The sequence below is a fragment of the Pteropus medius genome, unplaced genomic scaffold, assembly GCF_902729225.1.
Source record: "Pteropus medius unplaced genomic scaffold, Ma_sr-lr_union100, whole genome shotgun sequence".
Classification (NCBI taxonomy): Eukaryota; Metazoa; Chordata; class Mammalia; order Chiroptera; family Pteropodidae; genus Pteropus; species Pteropus medius.
In genome coordinates this window covers 3,936,953-3,953,372 of record NW_024348533.1, presented here as the reverse complement: position 1 = coordinate 3,953,372, position 16,420 = coordinate 3,936,953, and the positions used below count along the sequence as shown (strand labels likewise).

The following is a 16,420-nucleotide window of genomic DNA, read 5'->3' as shown; positions in this document are numbered from 1 at the left end:
ACCGGACCGCAAAAAGAAAGCAGTGTAGAAATGGTGCAAGAACAGAGGAAACCGTTAGCAGCGTCGGCTTTACCAGCCAGGACTAGCTCAGGACCCGGGACCTGACCAGGCTGCGGACTGTCCGTCTGAGGGGGCAGATTTTAAGAGGTTTGGAACCGCGCTGGACTACATTCTCCCCGCGCGGGGTCGCAGCTCCATCAGTTTGGCAAGAAACCGCCCCCTCCTTAGACTTGATCACACCCCACAGGTACCGCCTCCTCCCGCTCCTAGTGCGTACTCATGACGCCGAACTCCCACCAGGCCCGGCGGTACCCCTGTCACTTCCCAGCTTCCCTGGCCTCCCGCCAGGCCCCGCCTCCCTCCGGGCTCCGCCCCTCGCCTTAGGTTCCCGCGGGGCCAGCGAGGGCAGCCGGAGCCCCGCCTCTTAGTGGAGAGAGTGGCCACGCCCCTGCGGCCAAGACTCCGCCCCCTAGGTTTTGTATTTAAGGAGCTGATCGTTAACAATTGGTCTGAGTTCGAGATCTCGTTTCCTAATTGGCTGTGGTATTCGGCGGCTTTCCTCCGCGAGGATGACCCGGAAGTGACTCCTGAAGTACGGGCCGCGTGGGTCACCTACTGGGTAATCGTTTCCCGCGGCTGCTGTGATGACCAAAGTAAAGGGAGATCCGGAGGGGCAGGAGGCTCAGGCGGAGGCGAGCTCTGGCGAGCGCACTTACCACGAGCTGCTGGTGAATCTGAACCCCATCGCGCAGCCCCTAGCTTCTCGCCGTCTCACGCGGAAGCTCTACAAATGCATCAAGAAAGGTGAGGCGCGGTGGCCAGAAGGGGCGCGGGTGGCGGGCCGAGAACCCCCGACTGACCCTTCTGTCGTTGCAGCGGTGAAGCAGAAGCAGATTCGGCGCGGGGTAAAGGAGGTTCAGAAGTTTGTCAACAAAGGCGAGAAAGGGTAAGAACTCCCTCCCGCTGGATTTTGCATTTCTAAACGGTAATGAAGGTATCCCTATTTAGTAGGTACTCGGTAAAAATCGGTAAAAGTACTAACTCTATTAGAAGACAATCAAGCAGTCAGTAAATTCCTTTTAATACAGCCAACTGCTACATCATCCCACTTACGTCAGTTCAAAGGGACACCATGGGGAAAGTGAATCCCAGGGGAAGCGAATCGAATAAGCCAACTTGAGTGTCCACTCTTCAGGCACTGTGCTATGGGCAGACAATGACTTTAATCAAATAATGCCACACACAAAGGTTGTGACAGATAACTATGAAGGAAAAGTATAGAGTGCAGTAAGAATGACTTCATTACCATACCTCTTTCTTTTCTGGCATTTATCAGAACCTGAAACTCCTTTGCATTTTTATTCCCTGTATCTCCTACTCAGGCCAGACAGTAAGCTCTTGGAGAATAGGGTAAAGCCTCTCCCTGCTTTATCCCCAGAAGTGTCTGGGACCTTGTAGGTGCTCAAGAGATAAATATTGCTGAGGGGACTTGATGCTCAATGGAGAGTCTGACCTAGTTGGGTATAGCTGAGATCTGAAGATACAGGGATTAGTTTGGGGGAAAGCGGTCCTGCCAGAAGGAAGTAGGTTTCAGGGCAGGAAAAGTTAGTGGTGGGCAGAAATGCTACCTTCTCATGGGGCTTTGTAAGCCATAGTAATTTTTTGAACTGAGAGCTTTGGGAGGACATTGAGGGTTAAAGCCAGGGAGTGACGTAATTATGTTTACACCTTAAGATTTTTCTGGCAACTTTGGAAGGGATCAGAGGCACAAGAGTAGTTGGAGAAATTGAGTTAGGAGGCTGCCGTAGTCTAGAAGAGGCAGTGGCGGAAATGGAGAGAATTAAAGTGAAGGCGTCTGAGAAGACTTTCAGACGTGGTGTAGTAAGTACGGATTCCAGCCAAACGGACAGAGGTGAACAGTGGAGGGGGCTGGATTTCTGTGGGATGATCACGAGTTTGGTTCCAGGCAAGTTTTTGAGGTGCCTTTTAGAATTGTGACCCTTTCTCCCCAGCAGAACTGTCAAATAGGCAGGTGGTTATATGGGCCGCAAGCCTAGAAGAGAGGGGGCCGGGCTGAAGGGAATAGATTTGGGAGTAGTGGGAGTTGTCAGCACATAGATGGCACTTGATGCCATGGCCATGGTTGGGGTCAGCCAGAAGGTACTGAGAGGGCAGCCAAGGAGCAGGCTGTGAGGAGCACCAGCATTTAAAGGCTACTAAAGAGGCAGAGCCTGCAGAGGAGAGCCCAGCCCTCAAAGCAAAAAGGCAAACTGGGAGAGTGTGGACCCAGTGTTTTGAACCAAGAGCTCTCTCCTGGTGTTTGGTGTTTTCACCTTGCCCTTGGAATACAGATTCTTCTGTGTCTTCAAGGCACCTGAGGCCCTTGCTCCAGAGCTCTGACATGTTGCCAGCTAAGCCCTAGCTGAGGATACTCTGGCAAGCCTTCATTGATTCTCTGTCACTTTTGGGACTGAGCCCATGCTTCTTAACCTGGCACTAAAGGCCCTTGGGTATAGCCGCTGCCTATCTCTCTAGGCTTCTTGTCTCCATCCTGGATTCCAAAGCCACCCCAGGCTGCCATCAGCCAGCCTCTGTGTATCTGGTGCCATTCTGATTCTCCTTAAATGTTTTCCCCACCTCCTGCCCCTCCATGGGCTGCCTGGCAGACATTCATCATTCAGCTTTCTGTTCAAGTATGGCCTCCTGATTCCTTTCTTGACTCATCCATGACTCATCTGTCTCAGTGTGACACCACTCATCACACTTGGTGGCATTTATTTGTCGCCAAGAACTAGAGATCACCTCCCCAGAAGAATGCAGTCACCAAACATAAATTTGCACACACTTTCAGAGAGAGGAAGACCCACATTAATAACTGGGCTCCTTGAGGGCAGAGGCCGTCTTATCCATGTCTGTACCCTAAGGCCCAGTCTGGAAATGGTACTTTCGACTAAAAGAAAAAATGAGCAAGTTAGTAATGACTATGTTTCTCTTGGTTCAGGATTATGGTTTTGGCAGGAGACACACTGCCCGTTGAGGTGTACTGCCATCTCCCAGTTATGTGCGAGGACCGGAACTTGCCCTACGTCTATATTCCCTCTAAGACGGTAAGGAGCACTCGAGCCCCAACCTGGGTCACCACAGGAGGTGGGGCTGGGATGGGGCTGTGGTGACAGGCCATAGTGGGAAAGAGCACCCACTTCCGAGTTAAGATGGGCCTGGACGGATTCTTGGCCTTGCTGCTTCCTAGTTGGGGGACTACAGATAAGTTACCTCTCTGCACTTATATTTCCTTTTTGTACAATGGGAATCTCCTCTTCTGTGGCCTGTGGAAATAAAACAGAAAAGTATATGGGGATGTGCTTCATCAACTGAGATACTCTGCCCGAGTCAGTCCTATTGGGTAGGTGCAGTGCTCAGGGGGTGTTTTAGGGACCTGTATCTGACCTCCTTACATAGCAGGAGCCAGGTCAAGGGCACAGGCAATGGGGGATGGCAGGGACCTGGAGAGCATAGACCCCACCTCCCTCCAAGGGGACAGCCCCTCTGGACTGGAGCCCTTTCGCAGTTGCCATGTGGGAATGTAGGCCCAGTGTTGCTGGACCACTTGAAAGTTTGCTGCTGAGTTTAAATGATGGCAACCAATTCGAAATGTTTTTAACCCCTTTCCCGTTTGCTCTGAGATAACTCATGGATTACAGTCCTAACCTTACTCCCAAAGTTTGCCATGAAATATCTTGTTTTATTATTATTTTCGCATTGCTGTAGTATATTGATAGTCTCAGGAAACAACTGACATCATTCTGTTTATCATATTGTTTTTAGTAGTTCGATCGCTGAAAATGTCAAATTAGAAAACGAAGCATTCCTACATGAGCTGCACTTTTTTTTTCTAAACAGAAAAATGGTTAAATATAATGATGACTAGAAAAGCACATGTCTGTGAGCCAGATTGGGCCAGTGGGTCATTGGTTTGTGACTCCCTGGCTTACAAGTTGTGTGGCCTTTTTTCCAAACGGCCCTTCTTTCTCCTCTGTAGGACTTGGGTGCAGCCGCTGGTTCCAAGCGCCCTACCTGCGTGATAATGGTCAAGCCCCACGAGGAATACCAGGAGGCCTATGAAGAATGCTTGGAGGAGGTGCGAGCCCTACCCCTACCCATGTGAGAGGCTTGGGCAACAACCTGGACCTCAGCTCTGGAAGCTGCTGGGTTGGCAGTGGCCCAACCAGCCACACCCCCTGCTGTCTACTCACAGTATCTCCCCAGTCCCTGAGCAGGTATTTTTCCCAAGCAGCTCCAACAGCTATTTCGTGAAGGCAAAGCCAGCATCTTCTCCATCAGTGCTGTTTCCTCTTAAGTTTCCTGGCATTCATTTCCGGGGATGAGTTGTAGGGGAAGTAAATGCTAAGACTAAATGTGATAAGTCTGTGGGTGTTTTTTTCAAGCAGCAGCTGCTGGTGGGGCCAAGGAGCTGGTGGGCAGGAAAGAGCCGAGCAGCCTTTCTCACCAGAGAAGCCAAAAGACTTCAGGGGTGTTCAGTGCTCACGCCTGGCACCAGGGCTGGTGCTAGACTCTTGCTGAGAACAGACTCTGCTGCCTACTCCCAAGTTCTCACCTCCGACTTCCAGAGTAGGTGGGAGCTGATTCCAGACCCACTGTGTGGAAGCCTACAGCCCCTGTGGGGACACCCCATTTCTCGCCTTCCTCCCTGAGCCTTAAGTGCCACTGGGAAGCTTATGGAAGCAATTTGCCCACCCACACAGGACATTTTAAATAGGAATAGGAAGCTAAATACAAAACCCCAGGCTATCTCCTGCTTGGCATGATGGCCCTGGTACCCCAGTTCCTTCAAACATTTCCGACTGAATGTACCTGTCTGCTCTCAAAGGCCCAGCATGGATTCAGCACACGCAGCAGCCAGGCTTAATTGCCGTGGAATAAACTGGAAAGAGCCTGGACTTGAAAGTCATATCTGGTTTAAGCCCCAAGCACTCTCCTTTCCAAGCTTGGAGCCCTGTCATGCAAGTCATTTCATTTCCCCAAGTTCCTCATTCTGATTTCTAATACGTAGGTAGTGAATTCTTCCTCGCTGGGCACTGTGGCTGCCATACTCCCACGAGTAGCTGCAGCCAGACCATGCCCAGTACCTGTGTACAGTGGACATGTAGTAATTCTTTGTCAGTGAAGCTAAAGGCAGACGAAGGAAGAAGAAAGCCTGTGAATATATTTGCTCAACATAAAACGCATTCATTTCTAATCCAGATTATTTACAGTAGACGATAGATACACAGTTGTGTGGCTATACAGAAGGAACGGACACGGTGTTGGCCTGGCAGTCAGACCTGGCTCAGGGATGGAGGACTGCTGCAGCTGCCCAAGTCCCCTGCTCCTCTGTCGGCTGCTACCAAGTCAGTGGCAGATATAAGCAGGAGGACAGAGACCATCGTCTCTCTGCTCTTCCAGCCAAGGAGCTAGCTGCCCGGTCCAGGTTGTTCATCTTCCTCTTTGGCCCCTGCCTGTGGCCGCACTCAGACAATTGCTCAGGAAAGAACCACCATCCACTGAAGACAACCACTCCTGTGAGATAGAGCCAGGCTCACGGGTGAAAACCCTTTTAAATAAAGTTCCTTCCAAGGCAGGAATCAAAATATGATGCATTTCCCATCTGCTATGTTCTGCTCCATGGGACAGGAACACTTGAGCCTGCAAAGGGATGAGAACCAAGAATGTCTCAAGCGCTGGCCAGCAGAAGAGCCAAGCCAAGAAGGAGCAGAGCATGGGGAACTTACTTTCCTCCATTAATGAGCCTGTTGAGTGCATCTCAGGAGATAACATGGCCACAGATGAGCCTGATGGGAGGGTTGAAATCCAAGGTGTGCTGGCAGAGGATGGGGTAAGCGAACACCAAGTGGTACCAGCACTTCATGCCTAGTTCAATATTTGGGGAGGCCAGCTGACAGGTGAGTCTCACTTCGGGCTTTGGCTGTCCTCCCTGGCGCCTTCTGCCCGCCTCCCTTTGCCAGGGCTCACCAGTAACTCATCCTGGTGACTCCAAACCCCTGTGCACTGCCTCTGCTCAATCACGTTTTTGACATTCATCAGCACTGGCAGTGCCACACAGCCAGAGGTGAAGCTGCGGGACAAAGAGCAGGGGCTGGGGTGGCCAGACCAGGACCCCAGCGGACAGACCAAAGGACCAGCACACTGTCATCGGCACGGGACGCAGGACAGGGTTCTAAAGTGGCACACTGCCAAATCGGTCCTAGAAAATTAGGACACATAGTTATATGTGTCCAATTCTAGAGAATCATTCTAATGCACCCTAAAACAATGTATGAGAAAGACAAAGATCAAGGAGGCATGTAACTGCTCATCCAAACCATTGAGAAGTCCTTGGTGTGATAGAGACAGTGATCAGTTTGATCAGCCTGTCTATCCCCGCTGTCATAATGCACCTCTATAAATGGTTATCAACTAGGGCATATCGACTTAGAAATGGGGGGCATATTCAGATCTCACGATGGTTTGTGACTGGTTGGAGCCTCGGGTGTTAAATACAGTAAGTAACTGCACAGGGCAGTCCTGTCTGAGGTGCAGATGGTGTCTTGCTGGGAAACACTGTCCCATAACGAGTCCACCACACTGGGTAGAGCATGAGACTCCACAATCGGTCTGAGTAAAATGCACTGTGACATGATCCACGGTGGTGCAGTGTGCGGCTCTGGGGGCAGGTCCACATGCCCTTTATCCCCTAGGCAAGTTCACTGACACCTCGAACTTCTTGTTTCTTCGTCTATGAGGAGAGGATAATAGTCCCACTAGCTCCTAGGTCACTGAAGTCATGAGAAGGGTGTTACTGTAGGGACTTTCCGAGTGAAAGCTCATGATAGTGTAACTCAGCCACGCAAGTCTCCCCGAGTCCCAGAGGGTCTAGTGCTAGTCCAGCCATAATGAAGTGCAGGCAAGACGGGGATCTCATTCAAGAGACCTCACAAAATAGGAACCTTGACGCTGCCACTAACCTCATGGTGACCCTGGGCCACAGCTCTTCCTAAACTGTTTATCTGCCTGTGAAAACAGGTAATGCCTACCTAAAAGAATGACTGAGAGAGCCAGTTTAGGCTGTGAAGGCACTGAGCACCATCCCTGGCACATAGCAGGGCCTCAACAAATTGTTTCCCTTGAAAGCCTCCCCTTCATGCTGCCTCACACGCTGGCTGTACCTGATGCTGAGGGGCCACTCCATGGAAAACTCCAGCAGGGAACAAGCATCAAAGGTAAAGGTCTCACAGATCTTGGCCCAGTGGCTGTTGTCCAGGAGGTGGCAGTAGGGCGACTTCTTCAGGCCCAGCCACAAGTACACCAGACTGCCCATCATCACCTGGATCTCTACAAGGCAACCAGATGCAGCTCAGGATGCACAGGAGCCCAGGAGGCAGCCTCTCCCTGGGGTTCAGGGTCCAGCCCCGGGGGTGGCAGGGCTGTGGAAGCAGGATGGGGAGCAGGCTGAGCCCCGAGGTTCCCCGGTGCCTGCATGGCCAAGCAGGGCCTGAAATACCCTCAGGTAAAACTGATTTCCCCTAAACTCCAGTGGAGTTGCGTATGTGAGACAAGGACAGGCACCACCATGTGCGTCCGGGAGGCAGGGTCCCAGTTCTCTTCCCATCCCTCTGACTGCATCGGGTTGGCGCTCACGTCTATTCTCCAACACTAGCTAATCTCCCTTTTTAAAAAACTTCCAGGAGATATCTAGCTAAAATTTAATTAAAATTTGATGTATATTTCTCAATAAAACAAGTAATAAATATGAGAGAAGCTAAAGGAAAACATTAGTGGCAGTAGAGTCGTTACTAATGGTGAGACGAAGGCTAAAGTTTGCAGATCCGAGTGTTAAGGAAGAGGGTTCAGGAAGGACGCTACAGAGGGTGCTGAGTGAGTCTGAAAGGGACGAGCGGGGTTCTAGGCAAGAGAGTCAATGCCGAGGCAGAGCAGCATGCAGGCGCGTGTGTCGTAGGCACACACAAGCAGTGCGCTCTGCACGTGGGTGTGCCACGCAGCTGGTGTCGGAGACAAGGAGTGGTCTGAGATAAAATTAGAAGAGTGTGGCAGAGGAGGAAGAGCCTTGAGTTTGGGGTTCACCTAGAGACAGGAAGGAGGGTACAGACGTCTCAGGCCCAGGAGCACTACCCCAGAAACATGCCGATGTCTGCCAGGGCCCAGCAGCATCCAACTAGGAGCCCTGGCCACTTACCATGCTGGTGCAGCCAAGCAAAGGGCTGGAAGTGCTGAGTGCTTGGCAGCTGGAACTCCAGGGGGCTGTTGAGCTCGAGCAGGCACTGCCTATGGGAGACAGCCCACTTGGGAAGAAAGGGGCCAGCTGACTGTGGAGCAGGTGGGGTGACAAGAGGGGCCCTGGGGCAGCTGGGACTGAGTAGTGGGCTCCAGAAACCTGTGTGAGGCCGGGACACAGGGCTGGAGGCACATCAGGTACAATGGATGAGAGAAGACTTGTCCCCTGCTGGCCCACCCCAGGGCCAACTTACTCCAATGCCAGCCCTAGGTCTTGTTCATGCAGAGCTTCCAGGATTCGATTCAACTCCAAGAAAAGCTGCTTGAAATCCAGGCCCTCATTCAGTGTTGATTCCTGTGGAGAGAGCGTGATCCCACCACTGGAGGACTGTATTTCCAAAATCCTCTGCTCCAGAGTAACAAATCCTCATCAACCAGACAGGCTTGAGAGAGCCAGGGTCTGCATGAGAAACCATGGTCCCTGCCAGCCACCTGGCCCCTCTTATTCCCATCTCCATTCCAGGAGGCTGAGTGCCACATGCTGGCCTCCCACAAGGCAGACCACAACTCTCCCGGGGTACTGGAGACAGTCTCAGGGCCCGCATTGAGAAGCATAGTGAGAAATTATTCCTTTTCAATCCTCTCAGTTACTTTAAGAGAAAGAATCTTTACTTTCACTGCCAGTGTGTCTTTAACACCTAACCATGCTACTCTGTCATTTTATAAATCTCCCTTTTAAAAAAAGAAGTATCAGGCCCTCGACTCGGAACCTTGGCTGGCAATCAATTAGCAAGAAATGAGTGACTTCACTTTTAACCACGTATATTTGTAGAGCTACCTTCTACTTTTGGTGGGGGTTACTGCTCCTTTCTAAAATAAATTTATGTCAAGAATAACAGGCATCTACCATAAAGAAAACTACCAAGTAGAAAGCAGAACCGGCAGGTCCCAGGATCTCCCCCGCCGGGCCGTTACTTGGCACAGCTCGTCGGCCACACCGAGCACGCCCTGCTGGTATAAGTGCTCCACAATGGCCACCTGCAGAATCTGCTGCTGCTTCGCTTGCGAGTCCCACACTGCGTCAGAGATGACACGGCAAATCTCACAAAGTTCTGCTGAGGATGAGGGCCCGGTGACTCACATTCGCCACACTTGCTCTCCTGATGAACCTCATGAATGCCAGCTCCAGGCATCACCACCCCTGCCTGGGGCACCCACACGCCCACCCTGTCAATGGCTTTGCCCACTTGGGAGACACTGCTGTGAATGTCCCTGTGGTCTGAAGCCAGTTTCTGTACCATGTCTTTGATCTTCTGGCAGCACTGGGACATCACCAGGGAGAGGGTGGCTGAGAGAGGGGTCCTCTGGAGGGCTGCAGAGAAACACTAGCAGTGAGTCAGAACCCGGGAGCAGACATTGTCCTGCTTCCTCTATCCTGAATGCCGCCTGGGGAACGGGAAGCAGCCCTGGACTCGGGAGTGAAAGACCCAGCTTCTGTTCTAGGTCCTGTCAATTTTTAACTGTGACTCTGAACTGATCAAGAGGACAGCAGTTCATCTCTTGAAGTCTTCATTTCCTCATCTATAAAAGGGGGGGTGATAGCACAGGCCTTGTAGGCTGCTGTAAAATGAAGGTGACCAGGCACTTGCTGTGGGTAAGTGCTTTATTACAGCCCACTTAATCCTCACCACTGTTAGAATCATATCCTGCACCTGAGGAAGATGAGGGAGTAACTTGCCAGGTGACACATCTGGCAGTGACAGATCTCAAGTCCGTGCTCCTCATCACCACATTGGATGGCTCCTTGTTGCCTTGAGTGAGATGCCGTGTGTAAGGTTTTGAACCACAAAGCATTGTCCCCATGTGAATGACTCTCATCAGCCCAGAGGACACCAGGAGGGCTGGGGTAGCCAGGGAAGCTCAGGGACTTCAGGCTCCGGACCCCAAGCTCGTAGTGGTTTCCACCCCCGTGGCTGGGCTGGAGCCAGACTAACCACCAAGAGCACGTGGGGCTTGGAGGAGAGGAAGGCACATAGGGCATCGAACATTTCTTCAGGCCCAGCGTCTCCATCCCTTTTCTAGGTGGCATCACCTCAGCTCAAGGAACAGAATGTGACTCAAGAGGGCCAGGGAACGTCTCAGCTCCACAAAGCCCTGGAAGACAGCCTCATTCTGCCACATTGTTAAACGAAGTATGGACTGGAGCTGCTGTGGCCATCTGAGGGGAGCAGCACCCAGAGAATGAAGCCACAGTAGATTGAGGGGTCACACGGGCACCTGGATCCAGCTGGCCCGGACATTTCCGTTACCTGAGTCCAGAAACCCAGGCAGCTCCACCCCCCCACTTTGTTCGTGTGTTTGTTTAAGCTAGTCTGAGCTGGGTTTCTGCCACTTGTAAGTGAATAAGTCCTGACAAATACAAACAGGAGTTGGTGGCTGGGCCACCCACCTATTCTAGGGCAATGGGGCAAAACCTCACTCCACTCTAAGCACTGGCATGCCCCACCCCAGCCAATCCCAGCCTGCCACTCATTTTCATTCTCTTCTCCACTCCCACCCCACCCCCCACCCCCCATCTGGGGGAGCCACACTGCATATTCCGTGGCCATATCTCCTTTTAGGACAGAGCAACACTCTCAGGAAATGAAAGTCTTTTAACTTAGAATCCCCCGATCTCCACCAACGAAGAACCCTACTAACAACCACCAGCCCCAACAAATCTCCGTCTAAACACACTGCAGCCATAACTACTTGTTTACCAAGAGCATAGACAGTGGAGATGTTTCCAACCAGCAAGAGAAAGCCATTTTTTCCACACAATTAACAGATATCACCAAAGCAAGGAACGCTGGGCATTTTATTACAGCATTGCATAACTATAAAATGGTACAAGAATGAGGTAGAATTCTATGTAGTGATAAAGAACACGCTCCAAGACAGGCTGTGTAGGGAAAAAAGCAAGGTGCAGGAAAGTATGTGCTTTATGCTCCCCTGTATGTACAAAAAGGAGAGAAAATAGACACTTACACGTGACATCTATGTGTGCACACAGATGCTGCCTGGAAGGCATCTGAGAAACTAGGAACAGGAACGGGGAATCGGGGATGAAAGGGAGACTCACTTTTCACTGTAAGCATTTTTGACTTTGAAGTCTTTTCCATGTGCATGCATTCTTAAAAAAATAAAAAGGAAACTACTTTGTAGATTTGTTTTTCTCAGGGTCACTAGGTGTAACAATTCTGAAAATACTTTCTATGTATTGTAGAAATTGAGTAGATGAGAAATGTACTGATGATGCTGGGAGTCAGGCTTCTCAATGTAGGAAAAGAGAGACAGCACTATGGGTGGAGGAGTCTAGGAAGAACCCTATGACATTGGATTAGAATTGGAGGCATGAACGTAAACGCATGGTGTGCAATATATAGGTAAAGATAGATGGACTGACCGACAAGAAGAAATGGAGGGAGGGAAGGAGGGAGGGAGGGGAGGGAGGAGAGAGAGAGAGAGTAAGACCCATGTAAGAAAAAGAAAGAGGGAGGGAGAGATCTAAAGAACCTAAAAACAATGACACTCTAATTACAAGCCAGATCATGGTTTCGAAATACTATTTCCTACTGAAAGAACCATGGCTATTTGCAGAAATTACTGATTCCAGGGAATATCTTATTGTGCCAGAAAATAAAGAAGCGCTAAAAACAATAACAAAGAATAAATAAAAATATAGGCCATGTCAAAAGGACGTAGGCAGAGAAAGAACAGTACTGAGACAATTCATTATCCACATACAAAAGAATGAAGCTGGACCTTATATCATATACGAAAATTAACTCAAAATGGATCAAAGACCAGGTGTTTAAGAACCCAAATTACAAAATGCTTAGACAAAAAGAGGTGTAAATCTTCATGGTCATGGATTAGGCGATGGTTTCTTAGCTATGACAACAAAAGCATAAGCAACCAAAGAAAAAAGAAATTGGACTTCATCAATATGAAAAACTTTTGTGCTCCAAATGACACTATCAAGAAAGTGAAAAGACAACCGATATGATAGAATATATTAGCAAATCTATATCTGGTAAGGGTCTAGTATCAAACTCAACAATAAAAAGACAAATAACCTAATTTAAAAAATGGGTAAAAGATTTAAATAGACATTTCTCCAACAAAGATATATAAGTAGCCCACAAGTACATGAAAAGATGCTCAGTATTATTAGCCATTAGAGAAATGCAAAGCAAAACCACAATAAGCTACCTGCTAGAATGTGGAGAAGCTGCAATCCTCCTACATTGCTGGTGAGCATGTAAAATGTTGCGGCTACTTTTGGAAAACAGTTTGCCAGTTCCTCAAAGAGTTAAACAGAGAGTTACCATATGATCCAGCCCAGAAAGAAGAAGGAAGTACCGATTCATGCTACAATAGGGATGGACTTTGAAAACATTATACTAAGTAAAAGGATAAAAATGGCACATATTATATAATCTATTTATATGAAGTGTCCAGGTGTGTGTATGTCTACTGATATTCATCCTAGAGTTCTGTGATTTAAAAATATAATTACAAAGATATAATAATAAAGAATTATGTTTTTATTTAGGGGAAAAAAAATGTCCTGAGTAGGTAAAGCCACAGAAAGTAGATTCGTGGTTGCCAGGGGCTAGAGGAGAGAAGAAATGGAGTGACTTTCGTTTTGTGGTGATAAAAATGTTCTGAAATTAAATCGTGGTAATGATTATACAACTCTGTAAATACACTAAAGAATATTGAACTGTACACATTAAAATGGTGTTTTTTAATGTGAATCATAGCTCAATTTAAAAAAAAAAAGACATAAGAACCAGGGATTACCTCTGGTCAAATCTAAAATAATTTGAGCATTTAACTATATAACAACAGTAATGGATTACCCATTGAATAAAATAAGAATCTATGAGTGTGAATCGATAATAAATGAATAAATAAGGGAGAGGGGAAAACTTTCTTATAGTTAGTTGAATGCCAAGTAATAAATACATAAGGAATGACAGAGCAGGAAAAAATGACCCTGTCACCAAGTAGCCTCGGGGTATCCTAGGCAGGCCCACAGAGGGGCAGGAGTGGGACTCTCAAGGGGACACCCACCTACCCTGGCCAACTCGGCCTGCAGCTGGCCCACTTGGCCCAGCTCCTCAAGGCTCTGTTCGCAGTGCTCTCCATAGTCAGGAACTTCTGTAGGACCTTGTCCACCTGTCTCTCTACACTGGCACACTGCTCCATGGAGGCCTCTGCCTGGGGGCGGGAGGAGGGTCCACTGTGTCAGGCCCCACCTGGGCCAGTGGGGACACAGTGGAAATTCCCAGCTCAACATATCTGTCCACAGCTCCATCATCGCCACTCAGGGTGCCAAGGGGAGGACAGGTTTTTTGAATCATGGTGAGAAAATTACTGTTTTCATATCTTTTCATTCTACAGTTCATCTCATTTTACTCAGAAGAGAGAGTAGGCCCCACAGAGCCCTGAGCAGACAATACTAACCAGAAACCCATACCTACACTGCCTAGTTTCATATTTTACATATTTTCATATATTCATTGGGGTCACCTGCTCTTCAGTTAGAGGACATGGTTTTCCATGACAGAAGCCATGGCAGCTGGTATTTGGAAACACAGAAAGGCTGGTATTTGGAAACACAACCTAAGGAACAACTGTCGATCATGTCGTCCCTATGGGCCTTGCCCACCGCCCCAGCCTCAGTCTCCACCACTGCTCACCCACAGACGGGCGACTTGTGTTGAGACAGCCAGAACCCTTACTCACTCACAGCTCTAGGCCCTGGTTCATGCTGCTCCCTCTCCCCAGGATGCCCTCCATCACCCCTCACCTCCTCATCCTTCTTGAGGCAGCTCTGAGGTCACCTACTTCAGCAGCTGTCCCTCACCCGCTCCCACCTGACCCCTCCTATTTGTTTTTTTTTTAAAGTATGATTTTTTAATGGTGGTCAAATGTACATAAAATTTACCCTTTTAACCATTTTTAAGTGTCACTGAGTATACCTGCAATTGCCGTGTGACAACCACCACTACCATCCCAGAATTCTGTCATCTCCCCGAACAGCTCTGTCCTATGAAACAATGTGTGATGTCTGGTGAAACAAAATTGTCACTTCATATCTACACTGTCCTCAGGCAGGTTTGGGAGGTCAGGAGTTCTCGCACCCGCCTGCTATCTGTGTCACTCAGATGGCCCATGTTTCTATTCAAACTTTCCCAGGAAAGCTTCATCCACAAGTCATGTGGCCCTCACTCGATGAGGACCCCAGTCAGCCCTCCTATGTCAGTTTTGATCACTGAGTACTGATCTGTTTGAAGCCTTCCTCCCCCACAGGCCAGAACACCTCTCCTTGTAATAAGGGCCTCCTTCCGCTATACCACTGAAAGAAAGCTGACTTTTCTAATCCGTCTTTCCTACCCATAAGGCCCCTTCCTAAGTCCCTCCCACTCCATTTGTTGGTGATAGAGTTCCCTCCCTATCCTTCCAGCCATTGGACTAGAAATAAGGGGGCTGTCAAACACTCAAACCCAGCCAGTTGTCTGTTCTCAAAGAAGGGTACAGAGTAACATTGCAAGAACCCTGTGCCCATGGAGACCATCGGGATTCTCCAGGTCCACCAGACTCTCAGCCCATTCCCGCCAATACCATCAGTCCTGGTCTCATAATCTCGGCCCAGCCAGGGGACAAGTGACAGGAAAACGGCACCCAGAGCCTTGCAATGTGTTTGTGCCATCTCTCCTTATGGTTGATGCTATCACTCTAGTTTGTAATCGTGATGTCCAGAAGACATGCTCAACAAATATAGGCAGACCTCGGAGACATTGTGGATTTTGTTCCAGACCACTGCAATAAAGCGAATATCGCAATAAAGCGAGTCACACAATTTTTTTTCATTTCCCAGTGCATATAAAAGTTATATTTACACTATATAGTAGTCTGTTGAGTGTGCAATAGCATTATGTTTTTTTTAAAAAAACAATATACACACCTTAATTAAAAATCTTTTATTGCTAAAAATGCTAACCAAAATCTGAGCCTTCAGTAAGTTGTGATCTTTTTGCTGATGGAAAGTTTTGCCTCAATGTCAACGAAAATGCAACATCTAGAAGCACAATAAAGTAAAGTGCAATAAAATGAGGTATGCCTGTACCCTATCTCTGGATATGAGCCATTATGGGCAAAATATAACAGGGACTCCTGTCTGCAATAATATGAAAACAATTATTATTATTGTAATTAATCGTTAACATTTCATAGGGGGTTATTATGTGTCAGCACTGTTCTAATGACTTTACATGCATTAACTAATTAATTGTTACAAAAACACTATAAGATAGGTACAATTATTAGAGCAACGTTACAGGTGAGAAAATGAGACACAGAGAGATTAAATAAGTCACCCAATGTCACGCAGCTGGGAAGTAGAGGACCTGGGAAGTGAAGCGGACAGTCTGGCTCCAGAGCCTTCTTTGAAGCGTGTTGCATCCCCGCACTCTCTGGACCAGCCTACCAGGCCACCATTTCACCAGGAAAAGAAAGTGGCCGATGTTTGTGGTTAAAACAAATGTACAGCAACAATGATGACAAGAAGCAGGAAAATTCACCACGAGCCAGTGAGGTGACCAACTAGGAAAGATGGCAGCACAAAAGAATGTTTGCCAAGAGTGTCTGGGAACCAGGATCACAATTTACCAAAAATAAACACAGCTCAAGAAAGGTCAGGACCTCACCACAGTCAAATAAGCTGGCCCTGTCAGACACCAGCTGACACCAGGACTATCAAAGGGAAGCCCAGGTCAGCATCTTGAAATTATAAATAAAGACTGAGGAAGGAGACGGTTACAAGGATTTTTATCCCAGTGCTGTGGCAGGGAGTGGGGATAGTCTTGGGGCCTCATCACTGGGGGAACTGATAAGTCAAAGAAGTAAAGTGTAGGGGGATGCACCTATGGAAACCCGGGTAGCATTTAGAAACCATATTCCAGATATACCATGGCAATGCCAATAACATGGTACTGAAGGGAAAAAAAGAAACAAAATGAACTCTAGGCAGAATAGCATTTATATAAATTAAAAATATATGCATAAAACTAAGGACACT

General features: G+C 48.4%; 2 protein-coding genes and 1 long non-coding RNA gene across 3 annotated transcripts; 1 reads left to right on the top strand and 2 right to left on the bottom strand.

Annotated features, from left to right (window-relative positions):
* The first annotated feature begins 512 nt into the window (after positions 1-512).
* Positions 513-4,415, top strand: NHP2 (NHP2 ribonucleoprotein). The gene is made up of 4 exons (XM_039880159.1): positions 513-804; positions 877-946; positions 3,002-3,107; positions 4,040-4,415. The coding sequence occupies exons 1-4, from the start codon at positions 645-647 to the stop codon at positions 4,163-4,165; spliced, it is 462 nt and encodes a 153-aa protein (XP_039736093.1). The 5' UTR covers positions 513-644; the 3' UTR covers positions 4,166-4,415.
* LOC120616588 (uncharacterized) lies at positions 2,759-3,329 on the bottom strand. Its single transcript, XR_005656627.1, has 2 exons — positions 3,274-3,329; positions 2,759-2,950 (listed from the first exon to the last, which is right to left on the bottom strand). It is a non-coding gene; the product is annotated as an uncharacterized LOC120616588 (long non-coding RNA).
* Positions 4,416-5,203: 788 nt separating the features above from the next.
* On the bottom strand, positions 5,204-15,268 carry RMND5B (required for meiotic nuclear division 5 homolog B). The gene is given in 10 exon segments (XM_039880160.1): positions 5,204-5,703; positions 5,790-5,953; positions 6,031-6,133; positions 7,224-7,389; positions 8,252-8,340; positions 8,544-8,644; positions 9,265-9,401; positions 9,512-9,661; positions 13,411-13,488; positions 13,491-15,268. Coding segments are annotated over 10 exon segments (1,104 nt in total). The 5' UTR covers positions 13,546-15,268; the 3' UTR covers positions 5,204-5,642.
* Positions 15,269-16,420: the final 1,152 nt, after the last annotated feature.

Excerpts from the sequence above, each read along its gene's own strand:
- NHP2 (XM_039880159.1), top strand. The coding sequence starts at position 645 with ATGACCAAAGTAAAGGGAGATCCGGAGGGGCAGGAGGCTCAGGCGGAG. Across the intron at positions 805-876 it reads CTACAAATGCATCAAGAAAG|CGGTGAAGCAGAAGCAGATT; the intron begins GTGAGGCGCGGT and ends CTGTCGTTGCAG. Across the intron at positions 947-3,001 it reads GTCAACAAAGGCGAGAAAGG|GATTATGGTTTTGGCAGGAG; the intron begins GTAAGAACTCCC and ends CTCTTGGTTCAG.